The sequence below is a fragment of the Somniosus microcephalus genome, chromosome 27, assembly GCF_052327205.1.
Source record: "Somniosus microcephalus isolate GS21.2 chromosome 27, FLI_Smic_1.0, whole genome shotgun sequence".
NCBI lineage: Eukaryota > Metazoa > Chordata > Chondrichthyes > Squaliformes > Somniosidae > Somniosus > Somniosus microcephalus.
The window spans coordinates 37,845,500-37,868,290 of NC_141013.1; the positions used below are offsets into that span (position 1 = coordinate 37,845,500).

At 45.2% G+C, this 22,791-nt stretch overlaps 1 protein-coding gene across 1 annotated transcript in view; it reads right to left on the bottom strand.

Annotated features, from left to right (window-relative positions):
* saxo2 (stabilizer of axonemal microtubules 2) overlaps window positions 1-22,791 on the bottom strand; it is a 91,347-nt gene that overhangs the window by 31,747 nt on the left and 36,809 nt on the right. The window contains exon 2 of the mRNA XM_085968868.1: window positions 8,772-8,951. Within this exon, the coding sequence (XP_085824994.1) occupies window positions 8,772-8,951 (180 nt within the window). The remainder of the gene's footprint in view (window positions 1-8,771; window positions 8,952-22,791) is intronic.

The following is a 22,791-nucleotide window of genomic DNA, read 5'->3' on the forward strand; positions in this document are numbered from 1 at the left end:
AGTGCCAACTAGAATGCAGTTCAGTATTACATTATAAAAGTAACAGATGTTTCAACATGCATCTGCATACACAAAGTTCAACACTGGAATACAGAGATACCTGGAGAGGCAGGCTCAATTTTTTTAGATGTGCTGCATTCCTAGGGTATAAGGCTCCGCTGATTGCACTCACATAGTCCATGAGGTTTCTGTAGGCAATGCCTCCCTTTTATTAACAGAAAAGATTCCTGCTCCATAGACATGTAGATGGTATGTGACCAAAGGCACATAATTTTGCAAGTTCATGCCCTTTTCCTGTGAAGTGCTCATGAAACACATTTTGTTATGCCGTCAGGCTGAAAGCAGTGTGCAAAGTTGGCTTATGAGAGATATGGGCTACCTGCTGCAAATGTGACTGATGAAACTGATGAGAACTGGAATTTCTGCCCATGTTGTATAGTTTGAAATTCCTCCCATCGCTAAGCTTCAAAACGGAAGCTAAGAAATCCACCGCTTGCATGAACCGGGCAAGGTGGCAGATCAGGAACTTTGTTAAAATAATGGCCCTTTGTTAATTGTGTTGTTTCATGTTGCACAATGTATAGGGATTTAGCAGGTGCTTGAGCGACAGAGGATGTGTTTCCGTGGGAACATTTTCATATATATTGTTTTTGGTCACAAGTGATTGACAGCAAAATCTTCAAAGGGATTAAACTGTGTAAAATAGTAGTCTTCAGTCCTGATGAAGATATGCAGACTCATTGAGTGCATGACTCACACATTCTGTATGTAACTTCTCATCCCAAAAATGTGAACAAGAAAAGAGAAAGCCTGGATGTTTGGTCTAAAAGGCCTGTTACATGTCAAGAGATCATAAGAGGCAGCTTTCTGAAAAGGGCATATTAATGCTTTGTGGTTCCAGTTCACTTATTAAGGACTGTACTGTACAGAAACTTGCATCTGTTTCTGTTTTTGTACATGATTTTATCTGTAAATAAATCTGGCCAATAACTTTAGTAATGGTTTTGTAGCGTGGTATTTTCTATTTAAGATGACAGGACAATGTGGTGGTGTTTCTTTTAATTTTTTAATTTATTCATTCACGGGATGTGGGCGTCACTGGCAAGACCAGCATTTATTTCCCATCCCTAATTGCCCTTGAGAAGGTCATGGTGAGCCGCCTTCTTGAACCGCAGCAGTCCGCGTGGTGAAGGTACTCCCACAGTGCTGTTAGGTAGGGAGTTCCAGGATTTTGACCCAGCAACGATGAAGGAATGGGGATATATTTCCAAGTCAGGATGGTGTGTGACTTGGAGGTGGTGGTGTTCCCCTGCGCCTGCTTCCTTTGTCCTTCTAGGAGGTAGAGGTCATGGGTTTGAGAGGTGTTGCCGAAGAAGCCTTGATGAGTTGCTGCAGTGTATCTTGTAGATGCTACACACTGCAGGAATGTTGCACCGGTGGTGGAGGGAGTGAATGTGTAAGGTGGTGGATGGGGTGCCAATCAAGGCGTACCACATAGTGCGGCTGATTTTCACTTTGGAGTGATTATCTGCACGAACACTTTTGCGGTATCCTGGAGCCGCACATGTGCACCCGTTCCGCTTCTGCGCATGTTTACCGAAGCCGCGCATGCGCAGTACCCATCAGTTGCGGCCTGTAGCATGGGCCACACTTTCCACAGCTCCATAAGGAGAGGTCACTGGATCCGTTGGTGGCCGGGGGGAGAAGAGAGAGAATTGAAAGGGAGGAACTTGGGTGGGGGGGGGGGGGCATGGAGAGGTCAGGAACTTGGGCGGGGGGGGGTGGGGGGAGCTCAGTAATTTGGGAGGAGGTCAGAAACTTGTGGGGAGGTCAGGAACTCGGGCAGGAGGAGGTCAGAAATTTGTTGGGGGGGGGAGCTCAGGAACTCCGGTGGGGGGCGGGGGGTTAGGAACTTGGGCAGGGGGAGAAGGTCAGGAATTTGAGGGGGAGGGGGAAGGTCAGGAACTTGTTGGGTGGGGTGGCAGGAACTTGTTTGGGGGGTGGGAGAAGGTCATAACCCGTGAGGATGAGCCCTGTCTGTTCTATGTGAGCTCTGTTGTGTCTGGAGCAAGGCAGTCAGAATGTCTCAAATTAAATTTTGCAAACTAATTGATTACTTAGGCAGGCAGGACTAATTGTACATTCCAGATAAACTGCTGAGTGTGTCTTGTTCTCTAAGGGGACCAATCAGAAATCAGGTGTTGCCTTCAAGGTGACCAATCAGAGATCTGGTGTTGGAAATAAACGCAACATTTTCATTTTGAGCACACGTCAGATGGGTGGTGAGCAGAACAATCACACTGCACTGCTTGCCTGACAGCACCGGAAACAGCCCTGAACCATTTCCATGGTTGGGCCTCGTTGGAATGAGATCATAAAGCTGCCAATGCTCAACAAGCACTGACGGGATCTCACAGATCAGGGGGGCAGGAAATCAGGCAGCTCCTCTGAGGAGACTGAGCGGAGAAGGATTTGTTTGTTAAGGAAGGGGGGAGGGTAATCCAAGCCGGGCATGAAAGGACCAGCAGAAGGCCAGATGATTTATTTGTGGGACCAAGGGAGGAGCATTTATGCTCCTCTTGACCCCGCAAAAACCTTATTGAAAACTTACCTACAATGTTTCCGGAACAGCCTCTAGCAGTCCCTTTAAGGGCCATTAGTTGAGCTGGTCTATGTACAGTACCAATTCGTGCCTGAAAATTGCAACATGATCCTACTACTTTCGTAGGACCTCAAATATTTTTAATAAGGCTTGTTCGGGGCAAGGGCGCTGGCCACTCATTTCAAGGTGGTCTCCAAAATTGAGTCAGGCGGGCCTCGGAGGGTCAGTGAGCAGTAGTTTCTTTTAGTTACCACATCGTTTTTCAGTGTGATCATTCAGGATTTTTCCCCCCATTGAAGCTTGCACAGGAGTCCTTACCGCAACCAAAAGGGCAGCATTCAAGGCATTAAATATATTTTATATGCTCTTCTCTATTCTATGAATCATTTCTTGTACAATCCTTAGTTTTATAAATTAATATAAACGGAATTACTTCAATTTTTACAGTGGTGAGCCTTGCTTTTATTTATGCAAGAGTGCACATGTAGACTTTGTTTAACAGGATGTACTACTGTCCCGTCTCCTTGTGCTACATGTAACCGTCTGCTGTGGTCTGTCTCGAGCACTGCTAAATGATACCTTTCTGGAACAGAACCACCACCTTCGCAAGGGCAATTAGGGCTGGGCAATAAATGCTGGCCTTGATAGTGACGCCCACATCCCGTAAATGAATAAATAAAAGGAAATTAAAAAGTAGCTATGGTGCTTGCTGTGGAGTATCCTGTGGATTTTCAGGTGATTCCAAAGGCCAGCTGTGGTCCTGCATGCTGCGAATAGCCTGTAATATTTCAGCTATATTGGCTGCGGGGTCTTCTCTAGTCAAATTCCCAGAGGCATGGGCTCTCAAAGGACTAGCAGTGACTGGAGAGTCACCATCTGATTATGCCTTTCTCTCGGGAACTGCTGTTGGAGTCCTGAAGATGACCACTCTCTGTGAGTAGCGGTGGGTGCATTACTTCAAGGTCAATGACAGGTGTCCCAGTTGTGTTTGTGAGTCAAAGCTGACCTTAACTGCACCTTGGAATTTGGACCACAACACCTCAACATCAGTGGGGGCACTGTTGAAAGATACTCCAACTGTGGTAGCTGTTTCCATGCCAGAGCTCTTCCTGCAAAAGTATATCTGGGTGGTAGCATTAGCAAGACCAAGCTGCATTGTATTCACCTGTTCATGTTCATGAAGCAGTTTCTTAGCTGATCCCAATGAGGTCATAATTATGAAGCAACTCAGCATGACCAGTAGGCATGCTAGACCACTGACCACCAGGAGTCCACTCTTCCTATGCCTCTAAGTTTGCTCCTTCCTCACCTATGATCTGTTACTCATCATGTGTTCTCTCCACAATTGTCAGCATCCCCAGACCCATGTATCAGCTTTTAGCCTCCTTAAAGAGGGTAATGGGTTTTTATTTGTTAAATTCCACCACCAGACCTCAGATGTTGTCACCTGCTGAAGGCCCTCTTCTTCTGCAAAGAAAGGAACAGCATACATTGCATAAGAAGAAATTGTGACAGGCCCAGAAAAATAAAGTTCCAAGTACTTTGCTAACTAAACTTCGAACTGCAGATTACTTTCATACAGTCACGTCTATCTGTAGTTAGTACCAATTTTTCTTACCTGCAACTTTGCTTGCTTCTCTTTTCTGGCCTGTTCAAATACTTCTGCTATGTCCTTTTGCACTCCATTGCCACCACATTACTGCAAAAACTCGGACCAACAGTCCTCTTTTGTAAATCTTTTCAGGGAAGTACGTCTGGGACTTGCAAATTCTTTGGGTACTCATATAGCATTGACAGTTAGCCTCCTTGTGCAGTTCGGCACTTTTCTTGCAATGAGACAGATTCTTATGCACATCCTTTCATCTGCAGTGGATGCCATACATTGTGTTCGCATTGCCTTCTATGACTTCTGGTTGCCTTTCCAACCCAAAGAGAGGGTTTCACTGCCTTCTCACCCCATCCACGACCATCTACAAGATCTCATCAGTGAAAAAGGGTTTTGTGCAATCTCCATGAATGCTCGCATTTGTGCACTCAAGATCAAGAGACAGTAAAGGAATCCATTTTGTACAAAAAGAATCCATTTATATTAGCTTCCATTTTATATTAGCTCTATACTTAGAATTAAAAGACTGCAAATGTAGTTAACAGTATCTCTATAGAGGTCAGAGCCTTCTTTCTAGGTCAGATTGCACACTGATCACATTTAGAGATTGCGTTATCTGTAACTAACCATAATCATACTTTCTATGTATTGCTAACCCTAAACATCAGTCTTGGGACCACAAAAAGAAAGCCTTGAGTGAAAGATGTTTAGAAAGCCTGGAACATCTTGGTAGAGACTGGTACAAGTTAGTACCAAGAATATGTGTAAAGGGTTATGGAATGCAGATGCCTACGGATTAGTGCAGCTAGAAGCAGTATCAATAAGGTGAGATCGTAGCCATAGGTTGAGAAGGAGGTTGGAGGAAATCAGGAGGAGGAGACGAGAGAGAAAGAAGGTGAGCTCAAATGGCTGTAATGTGCATTTAGCAGGAGCATCTTATGTAATCTCAGTGTTGGCTTTGAGTATCTCTGTTTATTTAACCCTTAATAATCCTTCAAGTGTTTGACTCTGTGTTCAAGCTCATTCTTGGCATATAGACGCAGGACTGCAGCTTCTGTCTATAATATGAGAAAAATTACATACCTGACACTCAGATTGATTTTCTATTTGTTATTAATACAGGATGGCTAGAAAGTGTTATTACAGACGTGTACTAATTGCTTCCTCAGTTGTGCATTAGCTGCAATGCATCCCATCTCACGGAAAGTGTGTTTAGTAAAGTAGGGCATTCCTATGAGTGCACTAAAAAGGTAGAAGAAAAATCCATCCTATTATATATTATCTGATCTTATCTTATTGCGCAAGGAGAAATAAGTTGCCCTCCATTCAAATCTGAAGAGCACCTTTCACTGTGGCACAAACATACTCATTTATAGTAAATATATTATATATCTGTATGAGAAATAAGTTGTAATGTTCAGGTGGAATAACAGTGAGGCACCAAATGTCAGTGAGGAAGGGCTGTGATGGTTGATGAAGGGCCATCGATAACAGTCGAGGCCCAGTACACTGCAGGCCCGTCCTGACTTGCATGGGTCTACTTTCACAGGGAGATGGTATATCACGAGGACCACATTAAGGAGTCACTTGCCTCCTTGCATGTGACAATGCAAGATGATCTGAGTAGGTTGGAGGAATCCAATACCCAAATATACATGATGTCATTTCCCAAAGGCTGTCTGCATTGTTGTATTCCATTGAACATGAGAATAAATTTTATGAATTTATAGCAGGATCACACATTGGGAATCACAGACACAGTCCCCATGACTTTTTTTGCCATTAAAATTAATGACCAAAAGTATTGAAAAGAAAAAGTGAAATTTACCCTATGTAGTAGTGACCTCAAGTATACAGACCATAGCCACAATAAGTGCATCTCTCATGAATCCCACTGCTGCTATGGGGGTTTTAATACAGTCATGGCCACCTTAAACACATTTGGAGAACAGCAACAGGAGGTAGTGCACTTGAAAGCACTGAGTCCACAGCAACTACTGCAAATGAAACTCCGGTCACTGATGCAGGTGCATCAGGCTTAGTCACAAATTCAGATGACAGAACTTCTGTGCAACTTACCCGAATTAGCTGGATCTCCCCATGCCCAATCTCAATAAATTCCAAGCGCAACATGATACTAAACTCTTTGCCTTCAGCACTGTACATTTTGTTTGCTCTGAACCCCTTTCCGTCATGACTCTGATCAATGCTCCAGCCTTTCCTATCCACTTGGACTTTTCCCCTATATCCCCTTGGCCTCCATTGATCTTTCTATGGAGAACTGCTAGCACACAATTGCTCATTTGAGTTTCTCTACTATTCTTACTCGATCTAATCCATCTCCTTCTGATCCAGCTCCTTTTTTGGTCCCAACCCTAAAATCATCATCAAACGTGCCGACAAGGGTGTTATGTTGAGCAAGGAGCACCGCCTATCGGAGGCCAAATAGCAGCTGACTGAGACAGCTTCCTTCTTCTTCACTCTTCCACCACCCCTACTTCTGGTTGTCCTCCCCCTTGGTCTTTCCCATGCACCTGTGGATTTCCCTTCACCCCACACCATTGTCTATTGCCCTACGCATTCTATCCACACGAGACAGCAATTTGCATGTGCGGCATCAATCAGGCTGGTGTATTGGCTGCCACCAGTGCAGTCTCCTCTGGAGAAACCAATACAATACAATACAATACAAATCGCTTTATTGGCATGATAAGGTACATCTTATGTTGCCAAAGCATCAAAATACATAAATGCAGATTATGTGACCACCTTACTGGACATCTGCATTGCTTCTGCAATGGTCCTGACTTCTCTGTGGTTTGCTGTTTCAACTTCCCCTCCTATTCCCATCCTGATTTCTGTCTTTGGCCTCCTACCCTGTTCCAACCAAGCTCAAATACAAACTTTATGAACAGTATCTCATAGTTTTTCTTGATACTCTGCAGCCCTCTACTCTGAACATTAATTGAGCGATTTCACACCGTAGTTCTCTCCCCCAGTTTCCTGACTGTTTTCCATCAACCTTCCATTTTTAGCTGTTTCAACCCCGTTTGTCTTTATAAAGCCGTTTCACTGCTTGACTGGATGATGGATTATATATAATCACCAGTTCCTTCTGGCCTCTTGCCAGCTTTAAGAAAAACTATTCACAGGTTATTAAATCCATTAGCTTTGTGATCATAGTCAGCATAAGTGGCTTGACTTTTATTGGTTGTTCTCTCCTCCCCTACATTTTGTCCATTTTATTCAGCACTGTAAGGGCTACTTATCTGTTTCCAATTCTGATAAAAGTGGACCCATCTTTTGTCTTTACAGATTCTGATAGACCTGCTGTGTACAGTATTTCCAGCATAGTGGTTTTGTTTCAGATTTGCAGATTTTTATTATTATAGCAGCATTTTATTTGTTCTTATTTTTCATTCCTTTCCACATCGACATATGTCACTATCACTGCAAAATCGAATAAAGTCAATTCACACTTATATTTTAGTCTGTGATGTTTTTCATTGTAAAAAAAAAAAAGAAATCAGCAACAAAGAGCCTGATTCCTGAGATGTCCCCTGTAGGTGGTTGGAATGACTCTGCAATGTAAAAGGTGAGGCTCTGGTGACCTGCACTGCGTTGCAAACAGCTGATTGTCTCCACAGGTCTTCCTGTGCCAGGTAGTACATCTCAGTGGCAGCTGTCTTTGCTGACTCGATTACATTAGGCCCACTGCCTGGGGCAGTACCTGCTGCGAGTCTTGCACCCCAAAGTGCTTCTCGACTATCCTTCCTTCTTGCTCCACCGAAACATACCCGGCAGTAACTATTAGACCCATACTCTCTGACAAAGAAATCCTCTGTGCTATTCACTTAGGTCACTGCCTCAATAATACACCAAATCTTGCCACATGTTAAGCTCTCTGACACCATGTCTAACCTGAAGTAAAGACATTTCTTTTTGAGTTGACTGCAAAGTTGCAGAATCCTGCATAAGTTCATAATTAATGACTTTTAACGAGGCTTTAACAAACAAAATGTACTTCTTTCTCATACTTTTTGCTAATGTTTTTGGAGGGTTATGGCAACACAGAGTGGCATTAAACTTGGATGAAGTTTGCCTGCATTCTACAGGCATTTTGCCCTTTAAAAAATTTTTTATTTATACTTTCAATATCATTATTGTACTGAGGAAAGTATGGCTCTAGATTTGAATTTGAAAATAATTTAGCAGAAATTAATATTGCCCTCCTCTAGATTAAAGTATCACATTTTGGACAAACAAAATCACAAAAAAATGCTCTGTGTTGTAGACTCTATAAATGCCCAAACGGTTTTATAAAGTCATGCTTAAGAATTGCAAAGAAATTACTATTCTCACCTTGAAAAAAAAAGCTTGATGATAGTAATTGTGAATTAATGTCAGAATACAAGGGATAAAACATGAAATGCCATAATTATAAGTAGCACAGATAAATAGGATCAATATAATTTGTGCATTTCATACAGTTGACTAAACAATTGCCTTTGCACATCGATGTATGCCTTACAGATATCCAAACTGTTGTCTTAAGACATTTACTTAAATGTTGAGCTTCCTTCCATTTTGCCACGATTACCCAGATATTCGTGTTTTGGTTTAAAGCTGTCCCGAGGCTTGAGAGCTCCATACGCAGGGTATTTGTCATGGTATTCAGTCAGTAGAAAAGGCTGTAGAGTCCTGTCATAGAATCCTGTTGGCAGATGTGGACAGTGATGCCGCCTGTTAAACAAAAAGGAAATAAGGTTAACTTACTGACACAGATGTTTTTGATGATGGAGGTCAGGAGGGAGAGTACAACTAAGTTTAAAACAAATATCTTCAGTGTGCTTAAACAGTGTCGCCTAGAAATTACTTTTTTTGTTGGTATTAGTTGATGAACACTTAGCAGAGGAATTATCCCATTTAAATTAAATGGGGTAAGGCTTATGTTAAAACAGCAAAGAGAAATGTAATTCAAATGTGCTTAATGTTAACAGCAACAGCTATCTAGGTTCATATCACTAAATTAAGTGGCAAAGCAATGTCAATGTGTTATCTTCACAAGCTGTACACTATATTCACAAATATTAGGAAGTCAGTGGAAATGGTAAAATAAATGCTCGATATAGGATTGGATTGAATTGTGCATAAGCAGAAAATGCTGGAAACACTCAGCAGGTCAGGCAGCATCGAGGAGAGAGCAACAGAGTCAACCTTGAGAGTCGGGGACCCTTCCTCAGAACTGGAAAAGGTTAGAGAGATTTTTAAGCAGGGACAGGGAGGAGGGGAGGAAAGAACAAAGGGAAGGTCTGTGATAGGATGGAGGGCAGGAGAGATTGACTGACTAAAGGGATGATGGTGCTAGGCAAAAGGAGAGGTAAAGGGGGCGATTTTCTGACGTCGGAGGAGGTGGGTTTGGAGGCGGGAAAGGCGGGAAAATCAGAATCAAAGAGGTCGGGTTCGAACCCGCCTCCAACCCGCCTCCACGGGATTTTGCTGGTGCCGGTTTTGGAGGTCGGGAAATGCTCCCACCTCCAGCTGGCCATTGCGCTATTAAAGATCCTTAAATGCTCGTTAAGGGCTTCTCTAAGCCTATTTTGAGAGGCCCTCATTGTAATGATCAATAACATGTCATTCTATAGTGGACACTAGGTGGAGCTGTAGAGCTGTATATAGCTGTATGTATAAGACTACACTACCCAGCTGTATGTATATTAAGACGACATTACCCATGAGGCACTAGTCTACCCACAAGGCAACAGTCAAGATGGAAGCCTCTACAGATACTGTACCTAGTCCACATGTGCTCAATAAAAGTGTCTAGCAAAAGCTAGCTGTGTTCATAATAAGAATGTCTATTTATTAATGAACATAAGACTCATGATTTTTCCAGCTATTTGGCGTGATTCACGCACCTCCTAAACCACGCCAGGTAAACCTGGCGGGTTGACTCGTGGGTGGCCTCCTCACTGCTGCAGGTCTAAGAAGACATCGTTTATTGCAGCAAGGATTACTTGCAGGTGCCAGACCTTGGCTTTAAAGGGTCTCTGAGCACTTTTAGAAGGCCTTCCGAAGTTGGAGGTGCAGCAGCTTGACTCCATCACCTGTGGGACCTCCTTGGAAGACCCTCTCCCCACTTGCAATGAGCGCTTCCCCAAGGAGGCATCTAAAAGCAGCATGGGAACCATTTGTTTTCTTTCTGCGTGGACCTCAGATGAGGATGAGGAGGAGGAGGATCTGGAGAAGGAGGAGGAGGAGCAGGAGGAGTTCAGAGCGCCGGTGTATCGACCAGCGGCAGCGGCAGCACGCGAGCACATGGCTTCCCGGGATGCAAGGGATGAACTTATCATGGCCAGATTTGCACAGGTTGCCCAAGTTGGCACATGTCCTTGGCTCCATCCTAGGACATCATTGACAATGGACATGACTCTCTGGCCTCCTTTCACTCAGGCCACCAACCTGACAATGCAAGTGTGGCGGTGCCCGCAATGTGGAGCTGCCTAAGGCGAAAGAACAGATGCCATAACGCCAACATTTTGGCTTCAAATCATTTTAATGCTTTCCAACAGGGATGGCATTTCATCAATACACAGGAACATTCTCCCAATCTGCACACAGATCTGGAGGTTATATCCCTTGCCAGCTGGACCCACACAGCCTTGGTTTCTTTGGCAAGCCTCTTCCTCCGAGATGAGTGGAAGAGCACCTCCATGCTAGCTGTCACCCCCTCAAACATTTGCAGCGCCTCATCCGAGAGCCTCGGGGAGGTCCTTGCCTTGGAATTGGACATAGTGGTTTCTCAGAAGATGTTGGAGGTGGTGCAGGAGATGCAGAAATGCTGTGAAATGAGCCAAGGGAGGAAGAAGCCATAAAATCAGACTGGAAAAGTGCTGTCAACAGAGGCGAGTTTCAGTCCCAAAACACTAATTGAGCGAGGGCATCCCACACCTCTGAAATCAAGTGGCCAATCATGGGAAAATCGCAAATTTTTGAAACCTATCAGTGGAGGCGAGTTTCAAACCAACCCAAACCGAAACCTGCCTCCATCTCGTCTCCAGTGGGAAAATCGCCCCCAAAGGGACAAGTTAAGAAACAAAAGATGACTCTAGATGAGGTGTGAATGATGATGGCAGCATCATTAACAGCTACCATGTGAGAAAACAAGAGAAAAAAATTAAAAAATAAAGAAATACAGGGGCCGAGGTTATAGTCTAAAATTGTTGAACTCGATGTTAAGTCCAGAAGGCTGTAAAGTGCCTAATAGAAAGATGAAGTGCTGTTCCTCGAGCTTACATTGAGAGATAGATTTTGTTGAGTCATATCTTTTTGTTAATAATATAATGCTGTACTTTGCCTTGGTAAATACAATGCAGTAATCACATTTGCTTATATATTAGAATATGACATCTTCCATTTTCAAACCAATTATCTTTGTGGTTCCTGCAAGTTATGCTGCCATGTTTCATGTTGAGTTGTGGGCTGTTTTGTGAAGAGTTTAGACTGCCCAAACTCATTTCACTTGGGGGTAAAAATTTCAATGCATCACTCCTTCGTGCATGCCGGGAGTGCAAATTGCAAAATTGCACTCTCCCAGACAGAAATTGCAATATGTACCAAAGAGCAGCACATTGGAATTTTTACCTCTTACAATGATAACTTGCATTTATTTAGTGCCTTTAACTTAGTAAAATGTCCCAAGGTGCTTCACAGGAGCATAATGAGACAAAAATTGACACCGGGCCACATAAAGAGATATTGGGCTGGATTTTGTCAATGGGGGCGCGTTGGAGGCGGGACTGCTGCTTGTCGGGTTTTAGTCCCGCCTCCATCGACTTGTGGCCAACCCACGTTGTTTTCCCTTGATTGACCTTGTTAAGCCCGCCCAGTGGGCTTAGCAGGCCAATTAAGAGGAAGCCGGTTACAGAGAACGTCAGCGTATGACGTTTCATCTGTCAAAAAGTTTTGACAGATGAATTGTCATCGTTTGACAGCTCTGTGAAGCTGTCAAACCACTGACATTCTCTGTTGTTTGATGAGTTCTTGTATTCAAGGCTCGCCAAACCTCTTTTGTGAGCAGAAATTAGATGGCTGCTGCATCGGAGAATGCAGCAGCCATCTGTCATCTCTGCCGGTGAGATGCGAGACTCTCCGCATCCCCAACGGTTGAAACCTGCAGGAAGAAACAAAGGTAAATAAACATTTTCTATCACTTTCCACTCACCTCACATATTTACCTCTCCACACTTGCACCCATCACTTACCTCCACAGCGCACTTTTGCACCCCTCCGACCCCCGCCTCGCCCCGGTGACCCTGGTGGGGTTTCCCGACGTCAGGAAGCCTGTGCCTCTAGTGGAAAAATAGGGATAATCCTCCTAACTGCCTGTTACTTACCTGTTAACAGGCAGTTGAGTGGCTGTAATCCCCTTCCCGCCTCCAGGAGACGGGACCTGGCGCAGGTCAGCTACCCAGCTCCTGGGAAGATGGAACGGAGGCGGGTTGGCGGCAGGATGGGTACCCACCCCCAGATTCTGCCATTTTCCCGGTAGTCCCACCTCCAAACCCACCTCCCCAAGGCTGGAAAAATCGCCCCCATTAGGACAAGTGGCCGAAAGCTTGGTCAAAGAAGTAGGCTTTAAGGAGCAACTTAAAAGGAGGAGCGAGAGTCGGCGGGAATCGCGGGCTGAGCGGTGAGTATAAAAGGCTCCAGAGACCAGGTAAGGCCTCAGTTTGGAGCGAGAGTCGGCAGGAATCGCGGGCTGAGCGGTGAGCGGTGAGTATAAAAGGCTCCAGAGACCAGGTAAGGCCTCAGTGCTGAGCGAGAGTCGGCGGGAATCGCGGGCTGAGCGGTGAGCGGTGAGTATAAAAGGCTCCAGAGACCAGGTAAGGCCTCAGTGCAGAGCAAGAGTCGGCGGGAATCGCGGGCTGAGCGGTGAGTATAAAAGGCTCCAGAGACCAGGTAAGGCCTCAGTGCTGAGCGAGAGTTGGCAGGAATCGTGGGCTGAGCGGTGAGTATAAAAGGCTCCAGAGACCAGGTAAGGCCTCAGTGCGGAGCGAGAGTCGGCGGGAATCGCGGGCTGAGCAGTGAGCGGTGAGTATAAAAGGCTCCAGAGACCAGGTAAGGCGTACCAGTCTCCAATCTCGGAACTCAGAGGGAAGGAGAGAAGTAAAAAGAAATCGAAATGTCACGTCACCAGGAAGCAGGTAAGTGATTGGTTGGTGAGTATTTCTCTCTTTTTAAACCTTAACTCTGTGGTTTATAGTTTCTAAAGTCTCTGCGGTGTAGCGGGGACTGTTTATAAACCAGGGCCCTTAAATATATAATTTAGCTGTAAGGTAACTTCAATTCTGCGGTTTATATTTTCTAGGGTCTCTGTGGTGTAGCGGGGACTTCTGCCATACAAGCGCCCTAGAGTATATCTTTAATTGGTGGTATTGAATTAATTTAAATTAATTAAAGGGTAAGTCATGTCAGGACAGCCCAGCCCCGTGTTATGCTCCACCGGCGCTATGTGGGAATTCAGGGACACTGCCGGCATCCCTGACGACCATGTGTGCTGGAAATGTATCCAGCTGCAGTTTCTAGCAGACCGCATTGAGGCGCTGGAGCTGCGGATGGATGAGTTTTGGAGCATTCGCGATGCTGAGAGGGTCGTGGATAACACGTTTAGTGAGTTGGTCACACCGCAGGTAAGGGCTGCACAGGCAGAAGGGAAATGGGTGACCATCAGGCGGAGCAGGCAGGTAGTGCTGGGGACCCCTGTGGCCATCCCCTTCTCAAACAGGTATACTGATTTGGATACTGTTGAGGGGGATGACTTACCAGGGGAAGGCAGCAGCAGCCAACTTCCTGGCACCGGGTGTGCTTCTGCTGCTCAGGAAGGGAGGAAAAAGAGTGGGAGAGCAATAGTGGTAGGGGATTCTATCATAAGGGGAACAGATAGGCGTTTCTGTGGCCGTAGACATGACTCCAGGATGGTTTGTTGCCTCCCTGGTGCCAGGGTCAAGGATGTCACTGAACGGCTGCAGGGCATTCTGAAGGGGGAGGGTGAACAGTCAGAGGTCGTGGTTCACATTGGGACCAACGACATGGGTAGGAAGAGGGATGAGGTCCTGCAGCAAGAATTTAGGGAGCTAGGTGGCAGACTAAAGAGCAGGACCTCAAAGGTTGTAATCTCTGGATTACTCCCGGTGCCACGTGCGAGTGAGTATAGGAATAGGAGGATAGAGCAGATGAATGCGTGGCTAAAGAGTTGGTGCAGGAGGGAGGGCTTTCGTTTCCTGGATCACTGGGCCTGCTTCTGGGGAAGGTGGGACTTGTACAAGTCGGACGGGTTGCACCTGAACCAGAATGGGACAAATATCCTTGCGGGGAGGTTTGCTAGCACTGTTGGGGGGGGTTTAAACTAACTTGGCAGGGGGATGGGATACAGAGTGGAGCTATACTAGGGGGCGATGTACAGCCAAATATAGAAGAAAAAACAAGTCAGCTTGGAAGGCAGAGCAAATATGTAACGGCACAAGGGAGTAGGGCAAGGCTGGATGGCATTTATTTTAATGCAAGGAGTCTTGCGAATAAGGTGGATGAACTGAAGGTGTTGATGAACACATGGGAGTATGATATTGTTGCTATCACGGAGACATGGTTGAGGGAGGGGCAAGACTGGCAGCTCAATATTCTGGGGTATAGAATCTTCAGGTGAGACAGGGGGGGGTAAAAGAGGAGGGGGTGTCGCAATATTAATTAAGGAGTCAATTACTGCTGTAAGGAGGGATGATATATTAACAGGTTCCTCTAATGAGGCCATATGGGTCGAACATAAAAACAAAAAGGGGGCAAGCACTTTGCTGGGAGTGTACTATAGGCCCCCAAACAGTCAGGGGGAGATAGAGGAACAGATATGTAGGCAAATCTCAGAGAAATGTGCAAATAATAGGGTAATAATAGTGGGGGATTTCAACTTCCCCAATATTAACTGGGATAGTCAGAGTGTGAAAGGCTTAGAGGGTGCAGAATTCTTAAAGTGCATCCAGGAGAGCTTTCTGAGCCAGCATGTAGAAAGTCCTACAAGAGAGGGGGCGGTACTGGACCTAATTCTAGGGAATGTGGCCGGGCAAGTGGTAGAAGTGTTAGTAGGTGAGCACTTTGGTGACAGTGACCATAATTCGGTGAGATTTAAGGTAGTCATGGAAAAGGACAGAGATGGACCGGAAATAAAGGTTCTAAATTGGGGGAAGGCCGATTTTAATATGACAAGGCAGGATCTGGCCAAAGTGGACTGGGATCAGCTACTTGTAGAAAAATCCACATCGGAGCAATGGGAGTCTTTCAGAAAGGAAATTGAGAGAGTACAATGGCAACATGTTCCCGTAAAGGTCAAGGGTGGGACCAACAAGCCCAGGGAACCTTGGATGTCAAGGGATATATGAGAATGGATTAGGAAAAAAAGGGGGGGCTTTTGGCAGATACAAAGGACTAAAGACAGAGGAAGCCCTAGAGGAGTATAAAAAGTGCAGGGGGATACTTAAAAAAGAAATTAGGAGAGCGAGGAGGGGCCATGAAATAACACTGGCGAGCAAAATAAAGGAAACTCCTAAGGTGTTTTATAAGTATATTAAGGGCAAGAGGATAACTAGGGAAAGAGTAGGGCCCATTAGGGACCAAAGTGGCAAACTGTGTGTGGAGCCAGAAGATGTAGGTGGGGTTTTAAATGAATTTTTTGCATCTGTGTTCAGTATGGAGAAGGACGATGTAGACATAGAAATCGGGCAGGGGGACTGTGATATACTTGAACATATTAGCATCGAGAGGGAGGAGGTACTAGCGGTTTTAGCAGTCTTAAAAGTGGATAAACCCCAGGCTCGGACGAGATGTATCCCAGGCTGTTGTGTGAGGCAAAGGAGGAGATTGCAGGGGCTCTGACACAAATTTTCAGAACCTCTCTGGCCACAGGGAATGTGCCAGAGGACTGGAGAACAGCTAACGTAGTACCATTATTCAAGAAGGGTAGTAGGGATAAACCAGGGAATTACAGGCCAGTGAGCCTAACATCAGTGGTAGGGAAATTATTGGAAAAAATTCTGAGGGACAGAATTAGTCTCCATTTGGAGAGGCAAGGATTAATCAGGGATAGTCAGCATGGCTTTGTCAAGGGAAGATCATGTCTGACCAATTTGATTGAATTTTTCGAGGGGGTGACTAGGTGTGTAGATGAGGGTAGTGCAGTGGATGTGGTATACATGGATTTCAGTAAGGCTTTCGATAAAGTCCCGCATAGGAGACTGGTCAAGAAGGTAAGAGCCCATGGGATCCAGGGTGCCTTGGCACATTGGATCCAAAACTGGCTTTGTGGCAGAAGGTGATGGTCGAAGGTTGTTTTTGTGACTGGAAGCCTGTGTCCAGTGGGGTACCGCAGGGATCGGTGCTGGGTCCCTTGCTGTTTGTGGTCTACATTAATGATTTGGATGTGAATGTAAAAGGTATGATCAGTAAGTTCACAGATGACACGAAAATTGGCGGGGTGGTAAATAGCGAGGAGGGTAGCCTCAGTCTGCAGGACGATATAGATGGGTTGGTCAGATGGGCGGAACAGTGGCAAATGGAATTTAACCCTGAAAAGTGTGAGGTGATGCATTTTGGAGGGACTAACAAGGCAAGGGAATACACAATGAATGGTAAGACCCTTGGAAAGTCAGAGGATCAGAGGGACCTTGGTGTGCATGTACATAGATCCCTGAAGAGGGCATAGATTCAAGGTAAGGGGCAGGAGGTTTAGAGGGGATTTGCCTGAAAGGGTGGTAGAGGCAGGAACCCTCACAACATTCAAGAAGCATTTGGATGAGCACTTGAAATGCCATAAAATACAAGGCTACGGACCAAATGCTGGAAAATGGGATTAGATTAGACAGGGATTGATGGCCGGCGCGGACGCGATGGGCCGGAGGGCCTCTTTCTGTGCTGTATAACTCTATGACTCTGTGACTCTATGAGAGGGGCGGCGAGGTTTAGGGAGGAAATTCCAGAACTTAGGGCCTAGGCAGCTGAAGGCACAGCCGCCAACGGTGGAGCAAAGGAAAATCAGGGATGCGCAAGAGGCCAGAATTGGAGGAGCGCAGAGCTCTTCGTGCTATTACAACCAGCAGAGGAAGGGAATTTCAGGCTGGGTTGGATTCTAACCTAGGTTCCAAAGGTGAAAGGACAGAGATTGATGTGCCTCAATGAATCCGAGACTCGACGTTAACGGAGCAAAACAAGGCTTTTATTAACTAAGAAAGTAATACACAGTGGAGAAGTGTCTCCCATCCAAAGATCTGCTGCACTGTCTGTGAGACAGTGCAGCCTGCTTAAGTAGTGGCCAGGTATGGGCGGAGCCCTACACACAATACAGTACCGGAGGGGAAATGAAACTGAAACTAAACTAAACACAGAGAATACAGTGCCTGAGAACACAGAGAATACAGTGCCTGATGAACGGCATATTTCATCACAGAGATCTAACCCACTGTGCCACCCAGCCCCTTAGAAGAATATTCATTTTGAAAATCAGGTTCTAAGAGTTGATGGAGAAATTGTGAATAATTACAACAGATTAACAAAATAGTTAAATTGCATTACAAATTAAATGTTAAATTAAATGACCACAGTACCCATGGAAACATATTTCCTAACAAACGGTTGAGTATAATTGGACTGACAAGAGTGTTCTGCATCAAGTGAACTGAAAAGCATGTACTGTAATTAATCAGAATGAAAGAGTACAAAAATAGATTAATTTTGTACTTGCTTGCGTTGTCATATAAGTTGTAATTGAATGTTCTTGCTGTTTTATGCCAATCATGACTTCAGCTTTAATTTATGTTTTTCTGAGTCCTGAAATTATTTGGATCTATAATAGATGCTTTAATGCAATAAAAAGTGTAATGTTGGTTAAAATGTATAAAGCAGTAATGGTCCATTTATTTAATCATTGCAGTAAAAACGATCTTTGTATATTTGTGATAAATTCACTGTACAATGCCTCCATCTACAGGGAGGTCAATATTGGATTTATCATTAACAACCACAATGACAAACTCCATTTATCTAGCACTTTTAGCGTAACAAATGTCCCAAGACACTTCAAGAATAAGCAAAAGGAACCAGATGCTGAGCCAAGAAAGGTGGATAAGAGGAGAGACCAAAGGCTTGGTGAAAGAGATGGGTTTTGAGGAGGTTTTTAAATGGGGGAACACAGGTGGAGAGGGAAAGAAGCTTAGGTTGTGATTTCCTGTAGGTAGGACCCAAGTGGTTAGTCAACCAAACTAAATCTAGTCAATAAATATGGGAAAACATTCTAACCCATTTATCTATAAACAATAGCCCCTTGGAGATCTCAGAGTGCCCACTGCCATTGCAAACTGAAGAAGGCCTGAAGCAACTACCATTTACAAAATTTAAATAATCTATGGCAACTCATGTTTTTCTTTTAAATTGTATGGTTTCTTTGAACAAACATTCTAGGGACGGTTTTAACTGGAGGCACAAAATGCCCAATGCCCGCTTGTTGTTACTGCTGTGAGGTTGAGTCATTTTGAGGCCTGGGCCTCAGTTACCTGCAGCCGGCGAGCTGTGGGAGCCCCGCTGCAGCTAGTTGGTTGTACGAGAGTGGGAAATAGGCCGGCTCTCACACCGAGAAATCCGGCAGGTTGGGTCGGGAACGGGTGGGGCCATCCTGGCAGGTGCCTTGCCCAAGCAAGTAACGGGCCAGACTCTTGTCGGTGTGCCCAGGTGGAGCACTCCTGCTCCTTCTGGCTCCACAAAAATATAAAGTTAAAAAGGAATTGGCAGGCATTTTCTGAGTGGCCTTCTGTGGTCCCTCTATGAACCATTGGTTAGGCCTCAACACCTGGTGCAAATAGGCGGAGTAGGAGTGGCGCACCTGTATACGTTATAGGACCCGATTTGGTTACTACAAGTGGCCTCCCGCCTGAAGCAGACAGGTCACTCCAGCTGCCCATCTCAGGACCCTATGCAAGATAGCAGTGGCCAGGGTGCCAGTGAAAACGGGGTGTAAGTGACCTGACACCATTTTCAGGCTGCAACCGCCCCAGTTACACGAGGTGGGGGGGGGGCCTTATATTCAGCTTTACTCTTTCTTCAGGCCTAGGGCTGCTGAAGGGAGCTCATTCGTTATTAAACAAGAGGCACCAAATCTGTTTTTACGCAATAGATTCATGTTGCAAAATATTTTTTTTTCCCAATTTATATTCCAACTTTAGGAGCAGTTGCTCACTGTCAGATTGTTTGTAATACGGAAAGCATTTCCTTTAACATGGTTGCCTCAGCCTCGAGTTCCAGGGCACAGATCCATCATTTCATCACATCTCCAGGAACTTTCATTCAATACCCCCTTCGCAGACTTTCATTGGAAAGGATTCCTCTCGTGTCTAGCAGCACCGCAACAAGGCACTTTCTGATGTTTAATGAGTTGAGAAGGGAAATTGTGCAATTCCAAGTTAAGGCCACGAATCAATGTTGCCAGCAGAGCTGGGTTCACCGGCACTGCTGACAGCCCTAGTATTGGGCCAAACAACAGTGATATAGCGCAGAAACTGTTTAAAGCGCAGGCCCAGGTCTGATCCACGAGTGCTTCTCCAAGGAGCCTCCAGTCAATTAGGGAGGGGCGATAAGTGCAGTTCTGCCAGTGTCACCTACCTCCCAAAAACCAATAAAACAAGTGATTTACAGAGCTCCAGTTCCAGAGGCTGCTCCGTGTAGACCCAAGTAAATCAGATGGAAGATCAACAGGATGGAATTGTGAAGGAAATGCTCCTGATTGGAAGTTACAAAACAGAAGGAGAAGCACGATGATTTAAAAATGAAGGATCTGAGGCGATTGAAGTGAGAAGTAGCAGGATTGAAGGAGAAGCATAAAGACTTAAAAAATTAAATGCTATTGTATAAAATATGCCCTAGAAGGACAAGGGCAGCAGACGCATGGGAACACCATCACCTCCAAGTTCCCCTCCCAGTCACACACCATCCTGACTTGGAAGTATATCACCGTTCCTTCATCGTCGCTGGGTCGAAATCCTGGAACTCCCTCCCTAACAGCACTGTGGGAGTACCTTCACCACACGGACTGCAGCAGTTCAAGAAGGCGGCTCACCATCACCTTCTCAAAGGTAACTAGGGATGGGCAATAAATGCTGGCCTTGCCAGCGATGCCCAGATCCCATAAGCGAATAAAAAAAAGTATAAAATATGCATCTATTTGAATTGCCATAACTTACAGAAAGAAGACGCTATGGCTTCAACAAGCAACTACTGTCCAAACTGGGACCTACGGAGGGTAATTTTAACTTCTATGATGGTGTGAAACAGACGATATCAGACCGATTATTCATTCAACACCCTGCCCGATTTTCCGCCGGAAGTGCGCCACCCACCATATTGAATAATATATTAGCCATATTGGCTGCTCAGTAGGCATCTAGGGAATGAATACACCTAAAACTGGCATTAGGCCCATTTCAAATTGGGGGGCCTTATGCCTGTTCCAGGCCCCTATGCTAAATGAGTCTGCGAATGGCCACAGCAGTGGACGGTTTGCATTGGGAACAAATGCGTGGGGATGATAGTGAAGACAGTAGAGATTTGAGCCAGCATGTTGGTATTGGGCGAGTGGAATACATAGAGGCCTATAAGACTGCTCGTGTTGGTTCTGTTTTCAACTAAAGGTCAAATCAGTCCTTGCTGCATCAGTCTCACCTACTCCTCCCTCCTTTTCTGCCTCCTCCTTCTCCTCGCCTTGTTCTTCCTCCATTTTTTGCAGACAAGGATGCAGGCTTGCTTTCCAGCTGTATGGTCCCCTCGTCATGGCGAAGTTGTGCAGAATGCAACAGGCAGACATTATCTCAGAAACTGTCACTGGGCTGTAGAGGAGGGACCCACCGATCCGTTCAGGCATTGGAAGCGCTGCTGCAAAATGCTGATTGAGTGTTCTGCAAGAATTTGGATGGAGGTACAACTCTCATTGAAGTAAATTTTTATCTTGGAATGAAAATCGGGTGTGTTCTATAAAGTATGCGTGATCTGCTGCACCAGATTACCATCCAGGCATTGAAGGCGAAAATCTATCCCGTTGTATTTTCTTTTGGCATCAGTGTAAGGGGGTTCCAAATTGGCAAACATTGACCTGTTTAATGCAGCCATGTGAAAATTACTGACTCATTTGGCAAAATCATTAGTACTGGCGTGAAAGGAGGTACAGGAAACTTTCAATTAACCGGCCCCTAAATAACCGGAAATGTCGGTTAACTGGCAAAATTCAGGAGTAGGTTCAGGTAACTTTTATTACTTTCATTACTTTTTTTACTCCATTTGTTGCTGTGCAAGGGTGTAGCTGCAGCTGTTGCTAAGCTACAGAGACGCTTGCAACTTGTGCTGATTGTTCTGAAGCTGTTGCAGGGTTTGTTGCTTTATACGGAGCTCTGAGCTCCGTATTGTTTACTATAGCGTTCGGTTATCCGGAATTGTTGATGAACCGGCACCACGTCGGTCCCGTCCGTGCCGGATAACAGAAAGTTTCCTGTAGTTGCATAAAAGTTCAATGCAGTAGTGACTTTAATTGCAATGGTAGGTCTGTTCCTCTGCTGTTGTTATCGGAGCGTCAAGCTCCAGTAAGCAGCACAACTCAGTGATTGCCTCTTTGCTGAATCGTAGGCAGTGGAGACAGGTCTCTTCTGATAGGCTCGAGGAGTTTGTACCTGTGTCAATGGGTTATAATATAATTACTGGCCACCTGCAAGTGGGTGTCAGTGCACCTGCCTCTCCTCCCCTCCTCGGGAATTATTTTTCATCCTCCAAATCCTACACAACCACTGGCAGACCCAATGGAACTTCCATGGTCAGCACAGTGTGCAGCAGAAATACTACCGTGGGAGGTACACCCCAAATAAGTGCAGAATTGAAGGAAAGCAGCAGGCCAAAAGAAAACAAGCTGTAAGCACATAGTTCAGTTTTTAAATCAGAAACAGCAGTTAGCATGCAAATCTCACCAATGTGATATTCTATGTGGCGAAGTTCATCAACAAACAGTTGGCAGGCCTCCCAGTACCTGTTTTAAACAGACACTCAATAAATCAAGAGCAGTACTGCAAAACATCATGGGGAATTTGGAGAGGTAACAATTTACATTCATTGATATAAATTTTCAATGTGTAGTTAAGCCAGCACATGCACATAGCATGGCCTAAAAAAATGACATTCTTCTTCTCATATGGAGTCTGAAGTTCAGCAGTGAATACATTCAGCTGCCTAAGCCCCAGGCTCTGGAATTCCCTACCTTCAGCTGTCTGAAGCTCTGGAATTTCCTCCCTAAACATCTCCATCACTCTCGCCTCCTTTAAGACCCACCTTAAAGCCCACTGCTTTGACCAAGCTTTTGATCACCTGTCTTACTGTCTCCTTCTTTGGCTCGGTGTTAATTTTTGTCTGATTATGTTCCTATGAAGCGCCTTGGGAACATTTAGAGGGAAAAATTGAGTCACGCCCCCTTTGGGGCGCTAACTTCACCAGGGGGCTACTTTTAGCGCCCCGA